Genomic DNA, 19,444 nt, shown 5'->3' on the forward strand with positions numbered 1-19,444 from the left:
AATTATCCAGGCCTCTGCTTTTAGATATGTTTGGATTGCTTTTAGACATGCCACCTAAAAATACCTAAATATTAAAAAAAATTAATAAATTCATGAATGATTTTTCTTGCAAAGTGATCTGTCCTGATAGTTTCATTATTTTACAGCTGAAAAACAAAATTACAAAAATGTGTTTGGGTTTGTTTTATTGGTTACGGAACTTTTTTTTTTTTTAATCTTAAAATCCCACAGCTATGTGACTCATAAAACTGTTTTTCTGTCATCGTGCTCAGGTTGAATCGTGTTAAGTTTTAGTTTTTCTCAGGTTGTGTTGTGGTCAAATGGAGTCGTTGCCATGTTGTGCTGTTGTCAGGTTGAGTCGTGGTCAGACCGACCCAGGACAATGGGACATGATGTGTTTATTGCTCTGATGTAGTTTCTGCAGTGAGGGTGCATCAAGCAAGTCAAACACACAATAAAGCATTATATTAGCTTTAGGATTGAGGTTATTTAGCTTATTCTGCCTACTTTTTTTCACAGTTTAGTCATGCAGCCATATGTGTGTGAGGTGAATGTGAAAGGAGGCGGTAAGCGTGATATTGCAGTGTGTGGAGTATTAATGTAAGAGTGGAGGAATAATGTGTCAGTGAGATAGCTGTAATACAGCGTATTACATGTTTGTTTTCTTGAGGCAGGAATGCAAATACTACAAACACACACAGATTGTGCACTCAAAAATATCATTAATGCTACATGGTCAGGGTTATTTTAGCTTTTTATAAAGCATATAATCATGTCCTCTATATAAAATTAAATATCGCTCACAACTTCTTACATTTTTCTAGACTGAGTTTACATAAACACCTCTGAGAAAGCCACTATTCTAAAGTGTGACTGGAACACTGATTGCTGTATCCCAACACTGTCAGCCTCCACAAGCCTTCATTCCCTCCTCATCTTAACAACCCAACACATTCGTAATTTCCATTCCGTATTTGGGAGTCCTTGCCAATCCTGGCAGCGATAGATCTTTCTCAAGGATGACACTATGAATAAAAGCAAGGCCCTGAACTGAACGTTCCACTAAAACTTCACTCTGTAATTACTGCTTGCTGATATTTATCACTCGGGATGTTTCTGAATAAAAAGTGCAGCTTCTGTGCAAGGAGGGCTACAGACTACACTGTGTGCTGCTTAAGCGATCCGGTGGTTAATTGGAATAAGAATGTAAAGAAAAAGTTGAAAAAAAAAAATTTTGTGAGATGAAAGCGACAAAGATGTACATCGGGGGCAGTTGTGAAGATCGTAAATGAGTTGTTTATCTCATTAAGCATTATTTTATGGTTTTGCTTCAGGCACACATGAGAAATCTTGGAAAAAAGCGCAGGGTCATGCTGCACTGTTTTGATTATGACTGAGGCAGTTCAGTTCTCGGTACAGTGTTTTGTTTTATTTCAGATGCAAGCTGTAGATTAGCAGATTGAGAGGCATTAAAGTAACTGTGTCAAAACCACCGATGTTCCATTGTAATAAGAATGAAGCGCTTGGATTAATACTTTCTTCAATAAACAGAATTAGTTTTTTTATTATTTTTTGTCAGTTTCATTTTAGACAAAAATTCCTTTCTTCAAATTTTAAGCTTAATGTGTCAATGATTGATATCATAAAAAAAAAAAATCATACTTAAATGATCAAAAAAAGGAAATAACTTTCTTTGCCCTTTATACTCTAAAGGTCATCATCCATACTGATACATTCATGTTCTACTTTTGTAGATTCTGGACCGCCAGAGTTTTCCTTCAGAACCAGTGAATTATTCCTTTGTGTTTGTTTTCTTGCTAAATACAATAACAAAGTTGTCATGCTGTGACCTTGACTCCATGTAGGGAGCCTATAAAAGGTCCTTGCTACGTCATGCCCATCCTTTGCCTATTCTTGGAAAACACATGACGAATATGTCCTGCTGGTCCTTCAGCCATACAACCACATTTAAATATCCTTTGTAGCCTTCTATTTTTGGATTACATGCAGATATGTGAATACCTAAAGATATAACATGAACAGTAAAAGTTCAGATGCAAAGGAGAAAATGAAACAGTATACACATCAGACCAGAGCATTTATCTTTAATTTGTTTCTTTGTCATTAAACAATAGTTCAATCATGTATCAAAACAAAGAGTAATGATGTCCAGGAATATGTGGACACCTGACTATCACACCTATATGTGCATCTCATTCTGAATGTAGTCCTCTTTTGTTTCTGGAAAGGTTTTTCCTCTAGATTTTTAGATTTTAGAGAATGGGGATTTGTGTTGATTTAGTATTGGTGAGGTAATGGGCTGAGGTTGGTTGAGGAGACCCAGGGTGTATTCAACATTTCAGTTCTTACCAAATATGTTCAGTGAAGTTTAGATCAGGTCTTTGTGCAGGAATTCTTTCACTCCAACATTTTACAAATCAGATTTTAAGGACCTCCTCTATGTTGTGGACTGACTACTGTGTCCATTTTGTGCATTCACTATGACATAGGTGTTAGGTTTCACTGCTTGTATCACTCCACGTATCTGTTTGCTATTCAAAATGCTAAGATCAGCAGTAATTTTTATTAAAAACATTAAATTGTAATTGAAAAAATTAAACTGATGAGCACAAATAAACAAATTGGCCATAATGTGTCTGAAATATCAACTACACAGATCAGGCATAACATTATGACATTATAACATTATTAGCGGTGAAGTAAATAACACTGATTATCTCTTCATCACAGCACCTGGTGGTGGGTGGGATTTATTAGGCAGCAAGTGAACATTTTGTCCTCAAATTTGATATGTTTGAAGCAGGAAAAATGGATTTAAACGAGTCTGGGTCAAATTGTGATGATTAGACATCTGGGTCAGAACATCTCCAAAACTGCAGCTCTTGTGGGATGTTCCTGGTCTGCAGTGGCCAGTATCTATCATAAATAGTCCAAGGAAGGAACAGTGGTGAACCAGCGACAGGCTCATGGGTCGCCAAGTCTCATTAATGCACGAAGTCTCATTGATTGCTAAAGAAGTTAATGCTGTTAATGCTGAACGGGTCAGGGCTGTTTTGGCCAACACATTTAGGCAGGTGGTCAAAATGTTATGGCTGATCGGTGTAACTGTTAAGTTTAACTGTTTGTATAACTCACCTGTGTTTGTTATATACAATGTCAAGTTCAGCAGTAATTTCAATTGAAATCTTTGACTTGTAATTGAAACCATTAAAACAATGAGCAAAAATGAACAAATTGGTCATATTCTGTATGAAATATCAGCTACTCTATATCAGTTTCTTATTTATGGAAGTCTCATAAAACTAAAAGCAATATCACACTTGAAATTATGCTGTAATACTGAATATACTGATTACCTGTGGCCTTGTGCCAATGGCCGAATCACTGCCTTTCTGAAAGTCAGTACAACAGCTCTCTTGCTGATGATATATAACTTTATTACTAGCCCTATTTATTGTTATTTTTGTGGTGCCAGTCACGATCAGGTATCCAAAATCACTTAAGTAGACCATGTGAAGCTGCACGATAGATAATGGAAAACACAATTCTGCAGTGAAATTAAAGCTGATGCAGCTTTTTGGCTTATAGGAAGAATATAGGACGCTGGACAGATGGATTCCCTCTGCTCTTGTGTGGTGCGTCTGTTCTCAGTGTCTGTTTTCCTCATCAGTGATGCCTTGGCACACCTGCTCTGCCACCCTGCTTAAGAACAACAGAGAAACAACAGCAACACGCCAAGGCCTCAAGGCCCTGCTTTACCAGCTGTTTCCTACCGAGGTACGAAGATCTCCCAGACACAACATGACACCAAAATACACCACCTCTTTTTCACTCCCTCACCACTTACACATCCTCACACACACTTTCCAAGATTGATGAACCTAGAAAAGAACCACAGACAGTGAAAAAGAGACCAAACTAAAAACCATTTACAGCTCACAGAACGGCATAGATAATGCAATATCTTAATGCTCCAATACTTAAAAATACAAAAACAAACCTAATGCAGTCCGTACATTGGTTTAAAATTAATTACAGTGACAACCCTGCACAGCTCTATTAGCAGGATTGCAGTACACAAAGCCAATAACTATATGAATAAAGATAACAGATCCATATCTATTTATGCGCTATGTCCCTTCTGCCTACACTGACATGGGAGAGCTGAGCTGTGATGCTGTGATTGTAGAAACACAGGAGTTTGTGTGTGTGTGTGTGTGTGTGTGTGTGTGTGTGTGTGTGTGTGTGTTGCTGCAAAATCATTAAAGGCCAGCTTCAGAGACACTGCTGGAGGCCTTCCGTCTCAGCTATATACATCTGGCTTAATGCAGGTATTGTGTATTGTATAATGTATAAGGCTAACATGAACATGAAGTACATGATGGACTTTCATGTCTGCATTGATAAAGCCAATGTGTAATATCAATCACGAATGGTAAAAAAGGCAGGCACATCACTGTGCAAAATGTTCAACTAATATAATCCCACTTGAGTTTGAACTGATGAATCTTTAGCAAATCATATAATTTTCTGATTTTACAGAACAGGTAAGAAACAAAAAGGATGCAAGAAGGAGAGCAGAAAGAAAGAAAAGGAAGAGGAAGACAAGGAGGGTAGAAGGTGGGAGGTATGTGATGAAGCTAAATTAAAAAGGAAGAGATCCTCCTGGGTGAGGAAAACTGAAAAAGGTGTTTACACAGCTCTCTAGTTGCTGATTGAACACTTACATTTTTTTTACCAGGCTCTAGAGGTCAGAAACTTAACAGCTTTCAATAACTGCATAGAAAAGCTGTCAGAATGAATAGTTTTAATGCTATTATAATATTCAAGGACTTATGTAATTAAAGCAAAAAAATAATTCAACCATTTAAAATTCCACATTCTGCCAATTGTACTTTTATTTACAAAATGGTCACAGTCATATACAGTAAGAAGTGAGTTCTAAATGAGAACGCAAATTAATTACTAATTTCCAGGATAAAAATAAAAGTTAAAATTGATAATAATCGATAATAAAATTTGGTGTCAACGATTGGGGTTATCGATTAGTTGGGCTGCTCAAGTTACGATTTAGCGTGACGGCAAGATAACAGCCGCCTGCGAAAATGGTGGACAGTACAAGGTCAACCAGCAGCAGGAACAAGTGTGCGTCCCAAGTCATTCAAAGCATGGGAGCATTTTATATTAAGCGCAAAAAAGAAAACTGTACCTGGAAGTTATGGAAAGCGGAGCACATGAAAAGAAAACACACTGGTGGCACGGTAAGCAAAAACTGTCTAATCCTCATTATGTAAAAATAGTATAGTTTAAAAAAGTGCCATTGTGTAAACTGTTTGTTTGCTAACTTCAGCACAATTGCACTGGATCTGTTCTGTCGCTACTTGCGAGCATCAGGTTGTGCAATCAGCTAGTTCACGACATAGGGATGGATTTAAATAAACTGTGCGAACAATCACTAAATCTAAAGCAGCAAAAACCAGCATTGTTCCATTCTCTTTTTATAGCATTTGTCTACTACAACAGTAACTTATCTTTATAATATATATAATTTATATATAATTTAAGTATTAAACAAAATGTAATTAATTATATATTTCTTACATCTTCATGCATGAACAAAATATCTGCGTATTTTTTAAACAAAAATTGTCAAAACAATGTTGAATTATATTTTATATTTTTTAAGCATGGTTTTCAACTTGCCATTTGAAAAATACAATACAAATGTTGATATACACAAATTGCTTCACCTTGCATACTCAAATGCTGTTTATTTTTGTTTGTCTTTTACAGAAACAACCCACCATTTTGAATTTGTGAATTTGTTAAAATCAAAAATCCCCCCTGCATTCCTCAGCAAGCAAGAATTGGGGTTTTATACAATTACAGTTAAAAAATAATAATAAATAAATACAATACAATATAAATGTTTATACAGTTACAGTTGAAACCAGATATTTACATACACCTCAGAAAAAAACACAAACACTTTTATTTCTTTTCTGTCATACATTAAATCAGAGTAAACTTTTTCTGTTTTAAATCAATATATATTAACATATTTTTTTGCATTTGTTAAATGTCAGAATCGAGCGAGAGAGAATTTTAATGTATTTTTATTATTACTTTCATCAAAGTCAGAAGTATACATACACTAAGTTTATCGTGCCTTTAAACAAAAAAAAACTCCAGAGGATTCCATTCTGAGCTTAAGAAGCCTCTGATAGGTTAATTGATTCCATTTGAGTTAATTGGTGGCACACCTGTGGATGCATATAAAGGCACACCTCAAACACAGAGCCTCTTTCTTTGACATCATGTGAAAATCAAGAGAAATCCACCAAGACATCAGAAAAAGAATTCTTGACCTCCACAAGTATGGCTCATCCTTAGGTGCAATTTCCAGATGCCTGAAGGTCCCACGTTCATCTGTTCAGACAATAATACGCAAGTATAAAAAACATGGGAATGTACAACCATCATACCGCTCAGGAAGGAGACGGATTCTGAGTCCCAGAGAGGAACGTTTATTGTTGCGAAATGTACAACTGGTAAGACAGCGTCATTATCCACAGTAAAACGAATACTGTACAACCATGAGCTGAAAGGTTACTCTGGGAGGAGAAAGCCATTACTTCAAAACCTCCATAAAATAGCCAGACTACAGTTTGCAACTGCACATGAGGGAAAAAAATCTTTATTTCTGGAGACATGTTCTGTGGTCTGACGAAACAAAAATTGAACTGTTCGGCCATAATGATAAACGGTATATTTGGAGGAAAAAGGGTGAAGCTTTGAAGCCTCAGAACACCACCCCAACTGTCAAGTATGGGGTGGTAGTATAATGTTGTGGGGCTGCTTTGCTGCAGAAGGGACTGGTGCACTTTACAAAATAGAGGCATCATAAGAAAAGAAAATTATGTGGATATATTAAAGCAACATCTGAAGACATCAGCCAGGAAGTTAAAGCTTGGGCGCAAATGGGTCTTCCAAATGGACAATAACCCCAAGCATACCTCCAAATTAGTTACAAAGTGGCTTAAGGACAACAAAGTCAAGGTATTGGAGTGGCCATCACAACGCCCTGATCTCAATCCCATAGAAAATTTGTTGGTGGCACTGAAAAGGCGGGTACGAGCAAGAAGGCCTACAGACCTGACCCAGTTACACCAGTTCTGTCAAGCAAACTATTGTAGAAAGCTTGTGGAAGGATACCCAAAATGTTTGGCCCAAGTGAAACAGTTTCGGGGCAATTCCACCAAATACTAAGTGTATGTATACTTCTGACTTTGATGAAAGTGATAATAAAAATACATAAAAATTCTCCCTCGCTCGATTCTGACATTTAACAAATGCAAAAAATATGTTAATATTTATTGATTTAAAAGAAAAAATTTACTCTGATTTGATGTATGACAGTAAAGAAATAAAAGTTTTTGTGTTTTTTTCTGGTGTATGTAAATATCTGGTTTCAACTGTATAATGGCAAAACATCTCATTGAAATCTTTTGTAAGAAAAAAAAAATCAGATCAATTGATTAATCAGGAAAAATAAATGCATATTAAACGATTATCAAAGTATTGTTAGGTTAACTTTAATAATGTGGTCGCATGTCCATGTTGACATGTTGACCACAATGAGATCAGTCAACTCCCTCATGAACTGACTGAGCATGCTACGCCCCCAGCCAAGCTACACACAGCCAACTCATTTTGGACCTTGCGATAGTAGCTCAAAAAACATTAAACATGCACATTTTTTCTGCTTGCAACACATCAATGTCAAGAACTGACTGCTTATCTGCTTTCTAATATATCCAACCACTTGACAAGTGCCACTGTAACAAAATAATCAATGCTATCCACTTAAACTGTCAGTAATAGTAATGTTATGGCTGATCTGTGAAAGTGGATGAATTACTGTGGTACAAGAGGAATAACAGACCTGAGAATTGTGCCATTATAAGTTCATATAATAAGTACACATAAATAAGTAATTCCGCAAATCTCAATGCAACCTTTGCAGCTATTCAAATTCTATGACAATTTAATCAGCCCTAATTCACACTAACAAGACCATACTGAAATAGTAGTGCCACTAAAAGATAATATCAGAGCTGCCAGATGCAGGAGTATGAGGTGAGCTGATATCTATTAAAATATTCTTCCCTTGGGCACCTGTACTCCCTTAGAAGTGTCAGTGACATTTTAGCCTCAGCTTTTACAAAAGGGGTCTAATGGCCTTTGAAACTCGGCAGGACCAAGGCCTTAACTGAGCGGCCGAGCCTTGTGCAAATGACAGAGGCTGAAATGATCTACAGGGAGTCTCAGTGGAAAGGTGAGAGTTTAAGTGGAGAATGCCGAGCTACAGGCTACTCACACAGACACTACAGTCTCTGACCTATTCGGTCTGATCTATCTCGCCCAGATAAACATACGCTAATAAGCTAAGCATGTATCAACAGACCCAGCTGCGAAATACAGGCTAGGATTATGGGATGGTCACAGAGTTTTCTATGTAAATGTGTCTAGACAGTGGTACTGACAATGTCAAAGAATATACATAAAACTCATAGGTGCACACATTATTTTATTTATAATTTTACAGTAAAATTGTGGCAAGGTTGCAGGGTTTGGTACCTTTTTTTACTCATCAGAAGGTTTTAGTCAAATTAGAGGGTCTGCCAATATGTAAAGTATTGCATCCTCCCCCAGACGGTGACATGAACAGTGACATTAAAGCGCACTATTAAAATTAAAAAATTAAAGTGATTTTTTTCTTTGCAAACTGAAGAAATTATATTCCTGCCAGTATAATAAGGTAAGTGAAAAGCGCTGTTGTTAAATACGTGCTTGTCACATGCTCAAAACCATGAAATCAATTTCAGTAAAATATCACATGGGCACGTATCATTTCCTTCTAAGCTGCTTAATGCCAAACCTGAGCCGATGATTAAATAAATATAGCATTTTGTTGCATAAAAAAATTAATTACATTTTATATTTACAATTTTGCACTTTTCATGTTTATATATTTTCTCAATGTTATTTCACAATTATATATTGACATTTTTCCATCCAGAATATAAAATGGAAATTTGTGGCTTGTTTTTATATAAATATATTTTTAGCCCAGAGATGATTTAACATCATTTTGAGTTTTTTAAGCATTAATCTGTACAATCCTAGAATTCTAGAATCATAATTTTTACTAAAACTCACGTATTGGCATATTTGACTTTATTTTATTGAAAGTTTTGCTGTCATTACCTCAAGCCAACAATCTCGAGACTTACAGACAAATTACAGAGGAAGACCATGAGTCTCAAATTTTATTATTAAAATAATTATAATGCTCAATTCTACTTTTATTTTTAAATGACTGCATTAAAAAACAACTCACTGTAATTGTTACATACATAAACACATGGATCAATATTAGTTTTCCCTATTTCTACCATCACTAAATAATACGATAAATAAGATTAAGTGTGCAGTTGTTTAGTGTACATCACAACATTGTTGTATTTAATTAACCATGAGCACTCATTAACCCTGTCACTGGTTTCCCAGCTGTCCTTAGGTCACATTTGGTAGGGACTAACCACTGCCTACTGGGAACACCACAGAAGACCTGCTGGTTTGGAGATGCACCAAGCCTGTCACCTAGCCATCACAATTGTAAAAGTTGCTCAGGTCCTTACACTTGCCCACTTTTCCTGCTTCAAATAGGTCAACTTTAAGAAGTGACTGTTTACTTGCTTGCCCACACCTGTTAATGGTTTTAATGTTATGGCTGATCGGGGTAAGTGACATTCAAAATGATTATCACTAACAATCTACTGTGGTTAAGTAGATAAGACTTGTACCACAAAGTACAGCTCTACTATTAGTCCGCTTCATATCACACAAACCCATAGAAGAATATTTTTCCGGAGACAGCACACCCCATCATGTTTTATTTCTTATTTAGCACTGATAGACAGTGGTAGCAGCAAGCAGCACAGTAAGGGAAGGGCTTGTATGGAGAACAGGCAGTGGACTGGTTAAGTGGTAGGTAGCAAACAACAAAGTATATTTGTGTGCGAGTGAGAGCGTATAGAGATGGGAAGCTACAGGGTAGAACTATTCATCAAACAGACCAGAGGGGGTGATAAAGAGTGACAAAGGCAAGACAAAGAGGTGTGTGTTGGTGACATGAAGCAAAAGAGGGACCATCAGCGGCAAACTCATGAGACACTTGAAGCTCTATAATTAACCTAGGCATCTGCCGGAATTGTCGTCTTACTTTCAGCTCCATGACAACAGAAGTTTGCCTCGCCAAAACACACAAAAAATGAGCTTACGAAAGCTTGTGGCTAAATTCTGCAGCTAAAAATCACTTGCTAATCATTTAGCTTTTTTATTAACTCATCCAAAAGTCTTTACTCTTCCAATAACTATTCAGCACATTCTTTTGCCTATAATCTTAATAGATAATGTGGCATTGCATTAATGCCCTGGGTTTAGTTGGGGACAATGGGACATGTTGTCGAGTGTGACTCATCCAGTTAAAGTGCATTTGAATAAAAGCAGGTTTGTCACTGGTACAGCTGGGAAATCTGTGTCTTCCATGCCAAAGAACACACAAATGAAGAGGACACATGAAAAAGGCAAACCAGTGTGTAGCTTGCAGTAAGACACAAGTGAAAAGCAATTAAGGGAGCAGCTGTGATTACGTTTGTGTTAAGCAGGTATTGAGTAATGGGTTCATTTTAGCTGGGTATAGGGAGCATCCTGCAGAGACTGGCTAAAATAGCATTTTAAATACAACATACTACATGACCACGTGTACACTGTCCCTGATGAAAGTTTCACTTCATATATATAGTAGGTTGAAAACCCTGAGCCTGCAAACACAACCCACAAACAATACATTTAATTTACAGTCATTTACAGTATACAAAAAATAGAACTTGTATAGACAAAACTTCATAACAACTGCCTTAAATATAGAACAACTAACAAGCATTAAATGTTAAATGTTTTATGATTGCAAATGATGTCTCTTGTGGGTGTGACATTAATTCACATAACATGACCTCTCCCTTTGCTTAACATTTTATATTGTTTTAAACAGAAGGCAATATTTTTTAAGCCTTTTATTTGAATAACAACTAAAGTGGTGAGAGTAAAATTTTCTGGGGAGAACAGAAAACCCAGGCTGTATGACTAATCTGAGGATTTCTCCAGAGTTAATCGTTTTGCATTTGATGCTTAATTGCGTCATCCCTACTTTGCATAGAATTGATCGAATCTCCCAGTTCAGCTGTATCTTGTCGCTTTATCTCTGTGCATTCAAATTCTACCTACGTAAATATTTAGTATTCAAATGCATGTTCACATGAGCAGCCCAGCATGTACTGTCTGTTCTGTATGGTTGCCTTTATGAATATGAAATTTAGGGCAAGCCACATTGTGTCATCACGGCCAATAAATTTACTTAGCCTCTGCAGTAAAAGAGATTGTGGGCAAAGTGCAGGTATTAAACTTGTATAGCCCTATTTGTATAGCCCTAAGTTTTTATTAATTATGATGTGGCGAAATGACTTTTATAAAGTATTTTATATAGAATTTTCTGTTTCCTGCAAGTTCACGTCTCTGATGCACCTCGTGTCCATATAAATCATCACTTTAGAGATCAAAGTCTGAGTGTTCTTATACCTTTAACTTTATTTTCTTCTACATAAAAGAAAAACAAACAACTTTATCTTTTTCAGTTTGCACATTTTATATCTCTACACATTATTAACTTCAGTTAAATCTTGAACTTTTGAACTTTAATAGCTTTAACAAGTACAAATTGCTTCTTATTCACAACATATGCTCAGCATATGCACAACCTAAAGGTAATATATACTGTATATATATATATATATATATACACATATGGTACACTCTATGCCCAATACAACAGCTGAGATCCAGATTGACTTTCTTACTTCATACATGCATCACTTTTTGTAAACATACATTGAAAGGCCAACTGATATAAACTGACAAGCAAATAAGGCTTGATCTGCATCCACATTGTCTTATTTACTGTTAACAAATAATTAAAAAGTGGATTATTTTCTACTTTTGTGGAACCAAGAACAACTGCACCTGTATACAGTTCTCTTATGAGACACTTTCTTGTGTTGTCTGTTTGCACTGTCTTGTCTTGCACTGTTTGTGTGGCTCGGACAACTTAATTTAGTCCTTAGCTCTATAGGAACATAGGAAGATTGTCTCATTTTACTATGTACTGTGTCAGCTATATACTGTAGGGTTTAAATGACAATAAAAGCTTCTTGGCTTGACTTGATGCAATACCTGCATTTAATAAAAAATAATTTAGACTATTTATTTTCTTGAGTAATGATTTTTTAGCCTAGAGGTAAATAGACTAAATTAAAATTGTCTAGACAAAGTTACACAAAGAGAAAGATTTAAGTAACATAGGTTTGCTTTTTTCCCTAAGAACCTCCTTAACATGGCCACCAGAGGAACATTTTACAGGTTCTGCCCCTTGATGCCTTTTATATGCCATTTATATATACATAATGATATTTAGACAGTAATGGCTGTATCTTGAGGTATTTTCAGAAGACAGAAAATTTATACTGCTACAAAAGCTGTACATTGACTACTCTAAAATATATCCAAGTTTTATTTCTATAGTATTGTCTCTTGAGAAGGAATACTTAAATGGTTGCTGAAATGTAATTTTGTGTACTCAGTTTTAAGATACTGTTTATTAATTCATTAATTAATGTTTTATTTCAATTATTTAACATTTTATTATTTTACATTATTTAAATATTGAAATCTAAATAGTTTTCTGGTTCACAGCCCTATTATGCACAAATAACCTTAGAATTAAAAAATCCCAGCTGGTCCAGTTCACACACATAAACTAGAAGGAAAAAGAGTCAAGGAGGTGGAGGGAGCCATTATTTTTTCATAGGGATGTAAAATGCAGCACCTTTAATCAGAATAAGGAGAAATGTGTAGCACCTAGGGGCTTTAGCACCTCCAAGCCTCTCATCTGTCTGTGAGTGTTTCCTTACACATCCCAGCTCAAATAATATTACACTCAGTAGCAGTTAAGGACACATGGCAGAAAACAAGCAAAACTGAGAAGAAGCAAATGGTGAAACAGACATAAAAGTTGACAGAGTGAGATGAATAATGAAAGATGGATTGAAGATATTTTAGTATTTACACTTACAGTATGATCTATTTAGGTAAAAAAAAAATGTTTAAGATGTATTGAATACAGTAGAATGTTATTATTTAATGTCCAGAATTTTTCGCATTTTTTATTAAAACCGTATAAAATAGTGTTGATGATACAGAGACTCGTTTAAAGTAGCCATACAACATTAATATATACAGTAGTAGTCTTTAGTGTTGCCAGTCTTTGTAACAAACTGCTTTTGGATTTACAGCTTGCCATTGAAAGCATTCAAACAGGTTTTGTGTGTCTATTTTTCCTTTAATATAGCAATAGACTGAGATGAAGATATACTGAGTGTTTTAAGGATTAAACATCTAAAAAATGCACTGCAATACTCTATAATCAGCCATCTAGTACAGTCCTCTCAAAACCGAAATCTATTGCTAAGAACTAAGGAGAATATGATGATTAAAGCCAGTGCCGTAGGATACCTCCCTCCCCCAGGAACCAGGTACTGAATCTGTTCCCTGAATAGTTGTCCTGGTGATGGTTATGTTTGTGCACATGGTGCAGTGTTTAATATCCTCCCCTGGTTCAGCCGCTCGACACACATCTAATTGGAGTCGGGTGACTCCAGCTGTTACCCTGCAGAGAACACTTTAACGCGATAACCATGTGTCTGGAGATACACGTCACGCAGGGTACTGTACGATGGGTTTCAAAGCATCGGTCACAAATGGGGTCAGAAGTCAACTGGAGTGCACTGTAAAAATAAACTTTTGTGTTTTTTTGAGGGGGTGGGGAAATGTCTCTTAAAAAGGACAAATTAAAAAGGACACTGACAGGTGTGAGAAACTCACGCAACTTGGCATGTGTCGAAAAAAATACAACCGAAGCAAAAAAGAAAGCCTTGCTACTGTTAGATTGAGATCTGCTAAAACTACATTCAAACCACTAAACCCTAAATCAGTATAAGCCAATCAGTTTAAAGAACAAACTATATAAAAGGCAGCCAAAATAAAAGCAAAGGTCAAATAGAAAAGTACTTCAAACTGATGTTTCCTTTCAGAATAAATGATGCTAATTAGATTTAACGCAGTGCTACACTAAACTTCTGTGAAAACACAAATTCTCCATGAGATTAATGGTATTCATTATCAATGCATTAATAAAGCGTCAATAAATTATTGATGTGCAATACAAGCCATTTCATAATATCAGCACGGCTCCTCGATGTCTGGCGAAGCAAATAAAAAGATACCCATCAATATTTGGCGGCTGTCCTAGGATCGCTAGAGCGCCACAAGTTGATGACAGAGTGAATAATGTCTGCTCAATTAATTATGCATCATGAAATATCCAGTCACATCAACACTGAATTTGGCAGTGTACATCCTTGATTTTCTGACACCACCATTACTATTTCGAGGTCTAGAGACTATATACTTCACAGTAATTGCTACCACAGTATTAATGTGCCCTTAAAGGAAATGGCATTACCATAATGTTTGTTGAGGCAATCCTCGTTACACAGGTGAGGTTTCTAGTGTGTTACCCTTTTGGGTGGAATTAGTCATTGGGTAAAGCAGTCTTGTCCTTGACCTTTCACTCATTATCAAATGCACTTCCTTTTCTATGAATGGCAATCATTCAAGATTGGCTGGTGAAACTTTAAAATCCACCATAAATCCATTATACATGTTTTCAGATAAAATGAGATGTATGATTTATATTGTGATTTATATTCATTTAAACATAAGCATAATGTGTTTTTTTTATTTTATAGTGTGTCATTTCATATGAGTTTAATAAAGAAAAGAAAAAACAAAACAAACATTTACTTATTATTAATCTCCACATTAGCCTTGGTGGTGAAGGCTTAATTTATACTTCCAATACAATATAAATTGATATACTAGTAGGGTTCAATCCCCGGTCAGGGAACCGACCCCAGCCACTCTTAGTGCCGGTCCCAAGCCCGGATAAATGGGGAGGGTTGCGTTAGGAAGGGCATCCAGCGTAAAAACGTGCCAAATCAAACATGCGGATGATCCGCTGTGGCGACCCCTAATGGGAGAAGCCGAAAGAAAGAAAGAAAGAAAGAAAGAAAGAAAGAAAGAAAGAAAGAAAGAAAGAAAGAAAGAAAGAAAGAAAGAAAGAAAGAAAGAAAGAAAGAAAGAAAGAACTGTAGTAGATGAAATTCTAGTTGAAATCAGCAAATAGATAATTGCCTTCTTAATGCTGTGCAATCTGGGTACTGAATATAACATAGGACCTAGGGGTCAAAATGGTAACTGCAGCAAGTGCTGAGACCTATTGGGGCAAGAACCACCCTGCCCCAATTTTTTTTTCACATTTTTAGAATGGACAGTATTACCAATTAAACAAAAAAAGATATTGTTTTATAACATATAATCAGAACTTTTTGCTAATTGCAAACATAGACAGTGTTACAATAATGTAACAAGCAATACAGTACACTCACCTTCCACTTTGATAGCTTTGTCCTACAGGTCACACGTTTTCTTCATTCTAAACATTGATATAAACATCACCTAAATTCAGCTGTATCAGCATGAATTGTTTTGCATTGTGTTTCTGCCTCATGATTGGATGAAAGGATTGAAGGTATTATCTGTATATTAGAAATGTGTGCACACCATGAAAAATATTACCAGGAGAAAAAAATGCAAAAGGTAGCTACAATAGCCGAATTTCAGGTCGACCTGCATATGTGCTGTCTATTCTGTTGTGTAATCATAAATATTTGAATAACAGCTTTGTTCAACTGCGTTCACTACAGCAAGTGGTTCCACTACCATTTACCAGGTTTGGTCATTTTTAGCAAAATTTCAGGTCTATACAAGTAGCATAAAATATTAAAATAATTATTTAAAAAATTAAAATATTGATGATTACGAAGTTACTCTAAAATTACACTAGATAATAGTATAGGTATAACATAAGTTGAATGTCAGAACTGTTAAAAATTCTAATATAGGTAGGCCTCTACTTATGACGGAGATAGAGACAGAAAAACCTGCCGTAGTTTGAAATGACGTAAGTCGATACAAGTAACTGCTACAAGAATGCATGAGAACACTGAACACATCTTAACTAGAGGAAGACACGCTAGCGACTTTGTGGGTCCACCAACGCATGCCTGCCAGACACCCTTTCTCCCCCACTGTTTGGAGAAAACTGACTGACTGCACGTGAGGTTTTCATGAATAAATTCTTCATTTTTTTTCCCGTTTTTTTGTGTGACAGTCGTATCTCTGAAAAATTCATAAGTCGATACGTCGTACGTCAGGGTCTGACTGTGCACTGGTTTTGTACAAGTGTTTAGGCAAGAGATTTTGCCAACACCTTAAAAGTCAAACCTAGCAAAAAATAGGTCAAATAAAAGATCTCACTGTTTATTTACAGCGCAAACAAATTTTTAAAACTGAATCACTTAAAAACTAATAAAACATTTAAAGTGTGCCTATAATTATTCTGAAAGAAAATACTGGGTGTGATTCTAAGATACGGTATAGAGCATGCAACACAGATTTTGGCTTTTTGTCAACGCAAAGACACAGACCCAGGATCAGTTTTCTAAATTAGTTTGAAGAAAAAATATACAGCACAGGGTTCAGGTCAGCAAAACAGATACAGGACATCACCCACACAAGTATTAATAAACCTATAAAATATGAAGCTTCTAAAATTCCCTGGCCTTGTACAGATGAAATCCACCCACTGAAAGTAATTTAAAAATAAATCAGTTTGTTAATAATCCTCAGAGGGACTATCTCAGAATACTATCAAGTGTTCTTGATAGTACAAGTCCATATCAGTGACAAAAAAACAAGTGCTTCCAAGGAGAAAACTAAAACTGTGTTGACTGACTTCAAGATCTTAATTGTCTGTATATCTCCATCTAATATGGCATAACTGTGACATCGGTTTTAAACAGTACCGATCTGAACCGTGAGTAAATCCCAAATGAATTATTTTAACACAGTCTCAGGGTGTCGCTTTGACGTGGAAATGATATTAAAGGGAAAACACACCATGGAAGAAAAAAAAAAACACACCATCAAAGGCGTTTTCCACACCTCACGTTTTTTTTCTGGCACACAGCGAGAGAGAGGTGTTTATTGCAGGATTACTCACTCCAGTGCTGTTTATGCAGTGGGAAAGCTCAATCCTGTGATGTCACTCGTAACTCAACACTCAAGAGATTTGTGGAGTCTCAGATTTGCTGCAATTTTTTGACAATAGAACTCTGACACATTTTTTCGTATTAAATGTTACCATGTTTTTTAACTTAACGCAAATAAACAGTCGAACTGTAATGTAATGATTCTACCAGACCGACCAAGCTGTATTGTCCTTGTAAATGTGCTTTATTATAAGAAAGAAAGAAAGAAAGAAAGAAAGAAAGAAAGAAAGAAAGAAAGAAAGAAAGAAAGAAAGAAAGAAAGAAAGAGCAATCTAGCAACTATGTACAAATGGATGTTTTAAACAGAATAGCCTTCATTTCATATCAGCTTTTTATAACAAAACATCTATGACATGCAATAGAATCAGTTATGACTGAGCAGAAAGCATGTTTGTGCCTCAATATTTGTTGTTCCAGAAGGCAGATAAGACCAAGATAAAGCCTGCAGGTTTTTAATCCAGCATTTCTCAGCACTAAGGACATGTAATTTTAGTAGTTTTGTCGATATGTACAGAAAGACGTGGCAGGGGAAAGAAATCCACCACATCTTCCTAAATGCATCTTTCACACTGCCTGTTCTATAATTGATCACTGACCAAAATCATTGATTCCTGCCGTACTGTACAACATTCCCTGCCCCAAACCACTCCACTTCATTTCATTCATCTCTAATCATCTACTTCAATGATCTTTGTGTAGCACAAAATGCTTAGTTTAGAATATGACTTATTTTGATACTATCGAAATATTTTAATAAAGTGTTTGATACATTGACGCTGTTTGAAAAACAAACAAACGAGTGTGTGTGTGTGTGTGTGTGTGTGTGTGTGTGTGTGTGTGTGTGTGTGTGTGTGTGTGTGTGTGTGGGTGGGTGGGTGGGTGGGTGGGTGGGGGGTAGTAACCTTAATTATAACTGACAGGAAATATAATTAGTAATCGCTTCTGCTTTAAAGCAGATGTCCAGCTCTTCATTCAAACTTGTTAACATCATTATAAATAAATAAATAAATAAATAAATAAATAAATAAATAAATAAATAAATTAGCATAAGATGCTTGAATGAAAAATAAGACTAACATGGGCTGCATTGCTTACATTATGGTTTATAACATGCCCCATGATTAGTTTTTTTTTATTTATTACTAGTTGGATTGATTGAAGGTCAGCATGAGCTCAGGTAATGCTTTATATTAGCACTTTAGATGTAGCTTGCTAGGAAAATTTTATTTTTCAGAATTAATGACAAACTTGTATATTTGCTATGGCTATAGAGAGATAAAAAAAAACATTAACAGCTTTATATGTATTATTAAAATCACTTTAATTAGTGCTGTATTTAATAATTTAGGAATTGTGGGGAGGTACTCTTATCATTATTATTATAATTATGATTAGTGACAGTAGCAGCTGTCATAGTGTATATATATATATATATATATATATATATATATATATATATATATATATATATATATATACCTTATGAAATATATAATATATAATGCATGGATACAATGTCTTACTTTTTTCCCCAAGAACCTCCTTAACATGGCCACCAGAGGCACTTTTTACAGGTTCTGCCTCTTGATGCCTTTTTTTGAAGACCCCCAGAAAGATCTCCGTTCCACAAGAAAAAACAAGACTGTCCTTCCAGAAGTTACTTACATAAGCAGATGAAACTTACTCTGACTTTCGAATTTCCTGATGATGGTGTCCAGGAAGGTGTTCTGGGGCGCCACGTGTCCGCGTCGCACCGGCATCCTGATCGTGACGCGCGTGGTCCAGACGCGGCGCGTGGTCCGGAGCTGGAGCAGGAGCCTCACGCGCCTCTAGACAGAGAGCGAAGAGCGCCGCGGCGCCCGGGCAACTTCATTAGCGATGCCGTCCGCTCTAGCGGCCAACACCCCACACACACACACGCCACTGCCACTCTGCTCCTATCCAATTCAACGCGTGTGTGTGTGTGTGTGTGTGTGTGTGTATGCGTGTGCGTGTGTTGTCAAAAAAAAAAA

At 36.1% G+C, this 19,444-nt stretch overlaps 1 protein-coding gene across 2 annotated transcripts in view; it reads right to left on the reverse strand.

Moving 5' to 3' along the window:
* kcnh2b (potassium voltage-gated channel, subfamily H (eag-related), member 2b) overlaps nt 1-19,341 on the reverse strand; it is a 226,855-nt gene extending 207,514 nt beyond the window's left edge. For both annotated transcript variants that reach the window (XM_046847060.1, XM_046847059.1), the window contains exon 1: nt 19,117-19,341. In XM_046847060.1, coding sequence (XP_046703016.1) covers nt 19,117-19,192 — 76 coding nt within the window. In that variant the 5' untranslated portion in view covers nt 19,193-19,341. The remainder of the gene's footprint in view (nt 1-19,116) is intronic.
* Between the last annotated feature and the right edge of the window lie 103 nt (nt 19,342-19,444).

This window comes from Silurus meridionalis, chromosome 4 (genome assembly GCF_014805685.1).
Source record: "Silurus meridionalis isolate SWU-2019-XX chromosome 4, ASM1480568v1, whole genome shotgun sequence".
NCBI classification, from domain to species: Eukaryota; Metazoa; Chordata; class Actinopteri; order Siluriformes; family Siluridae; genus Silurus; species Silurus meridionalis.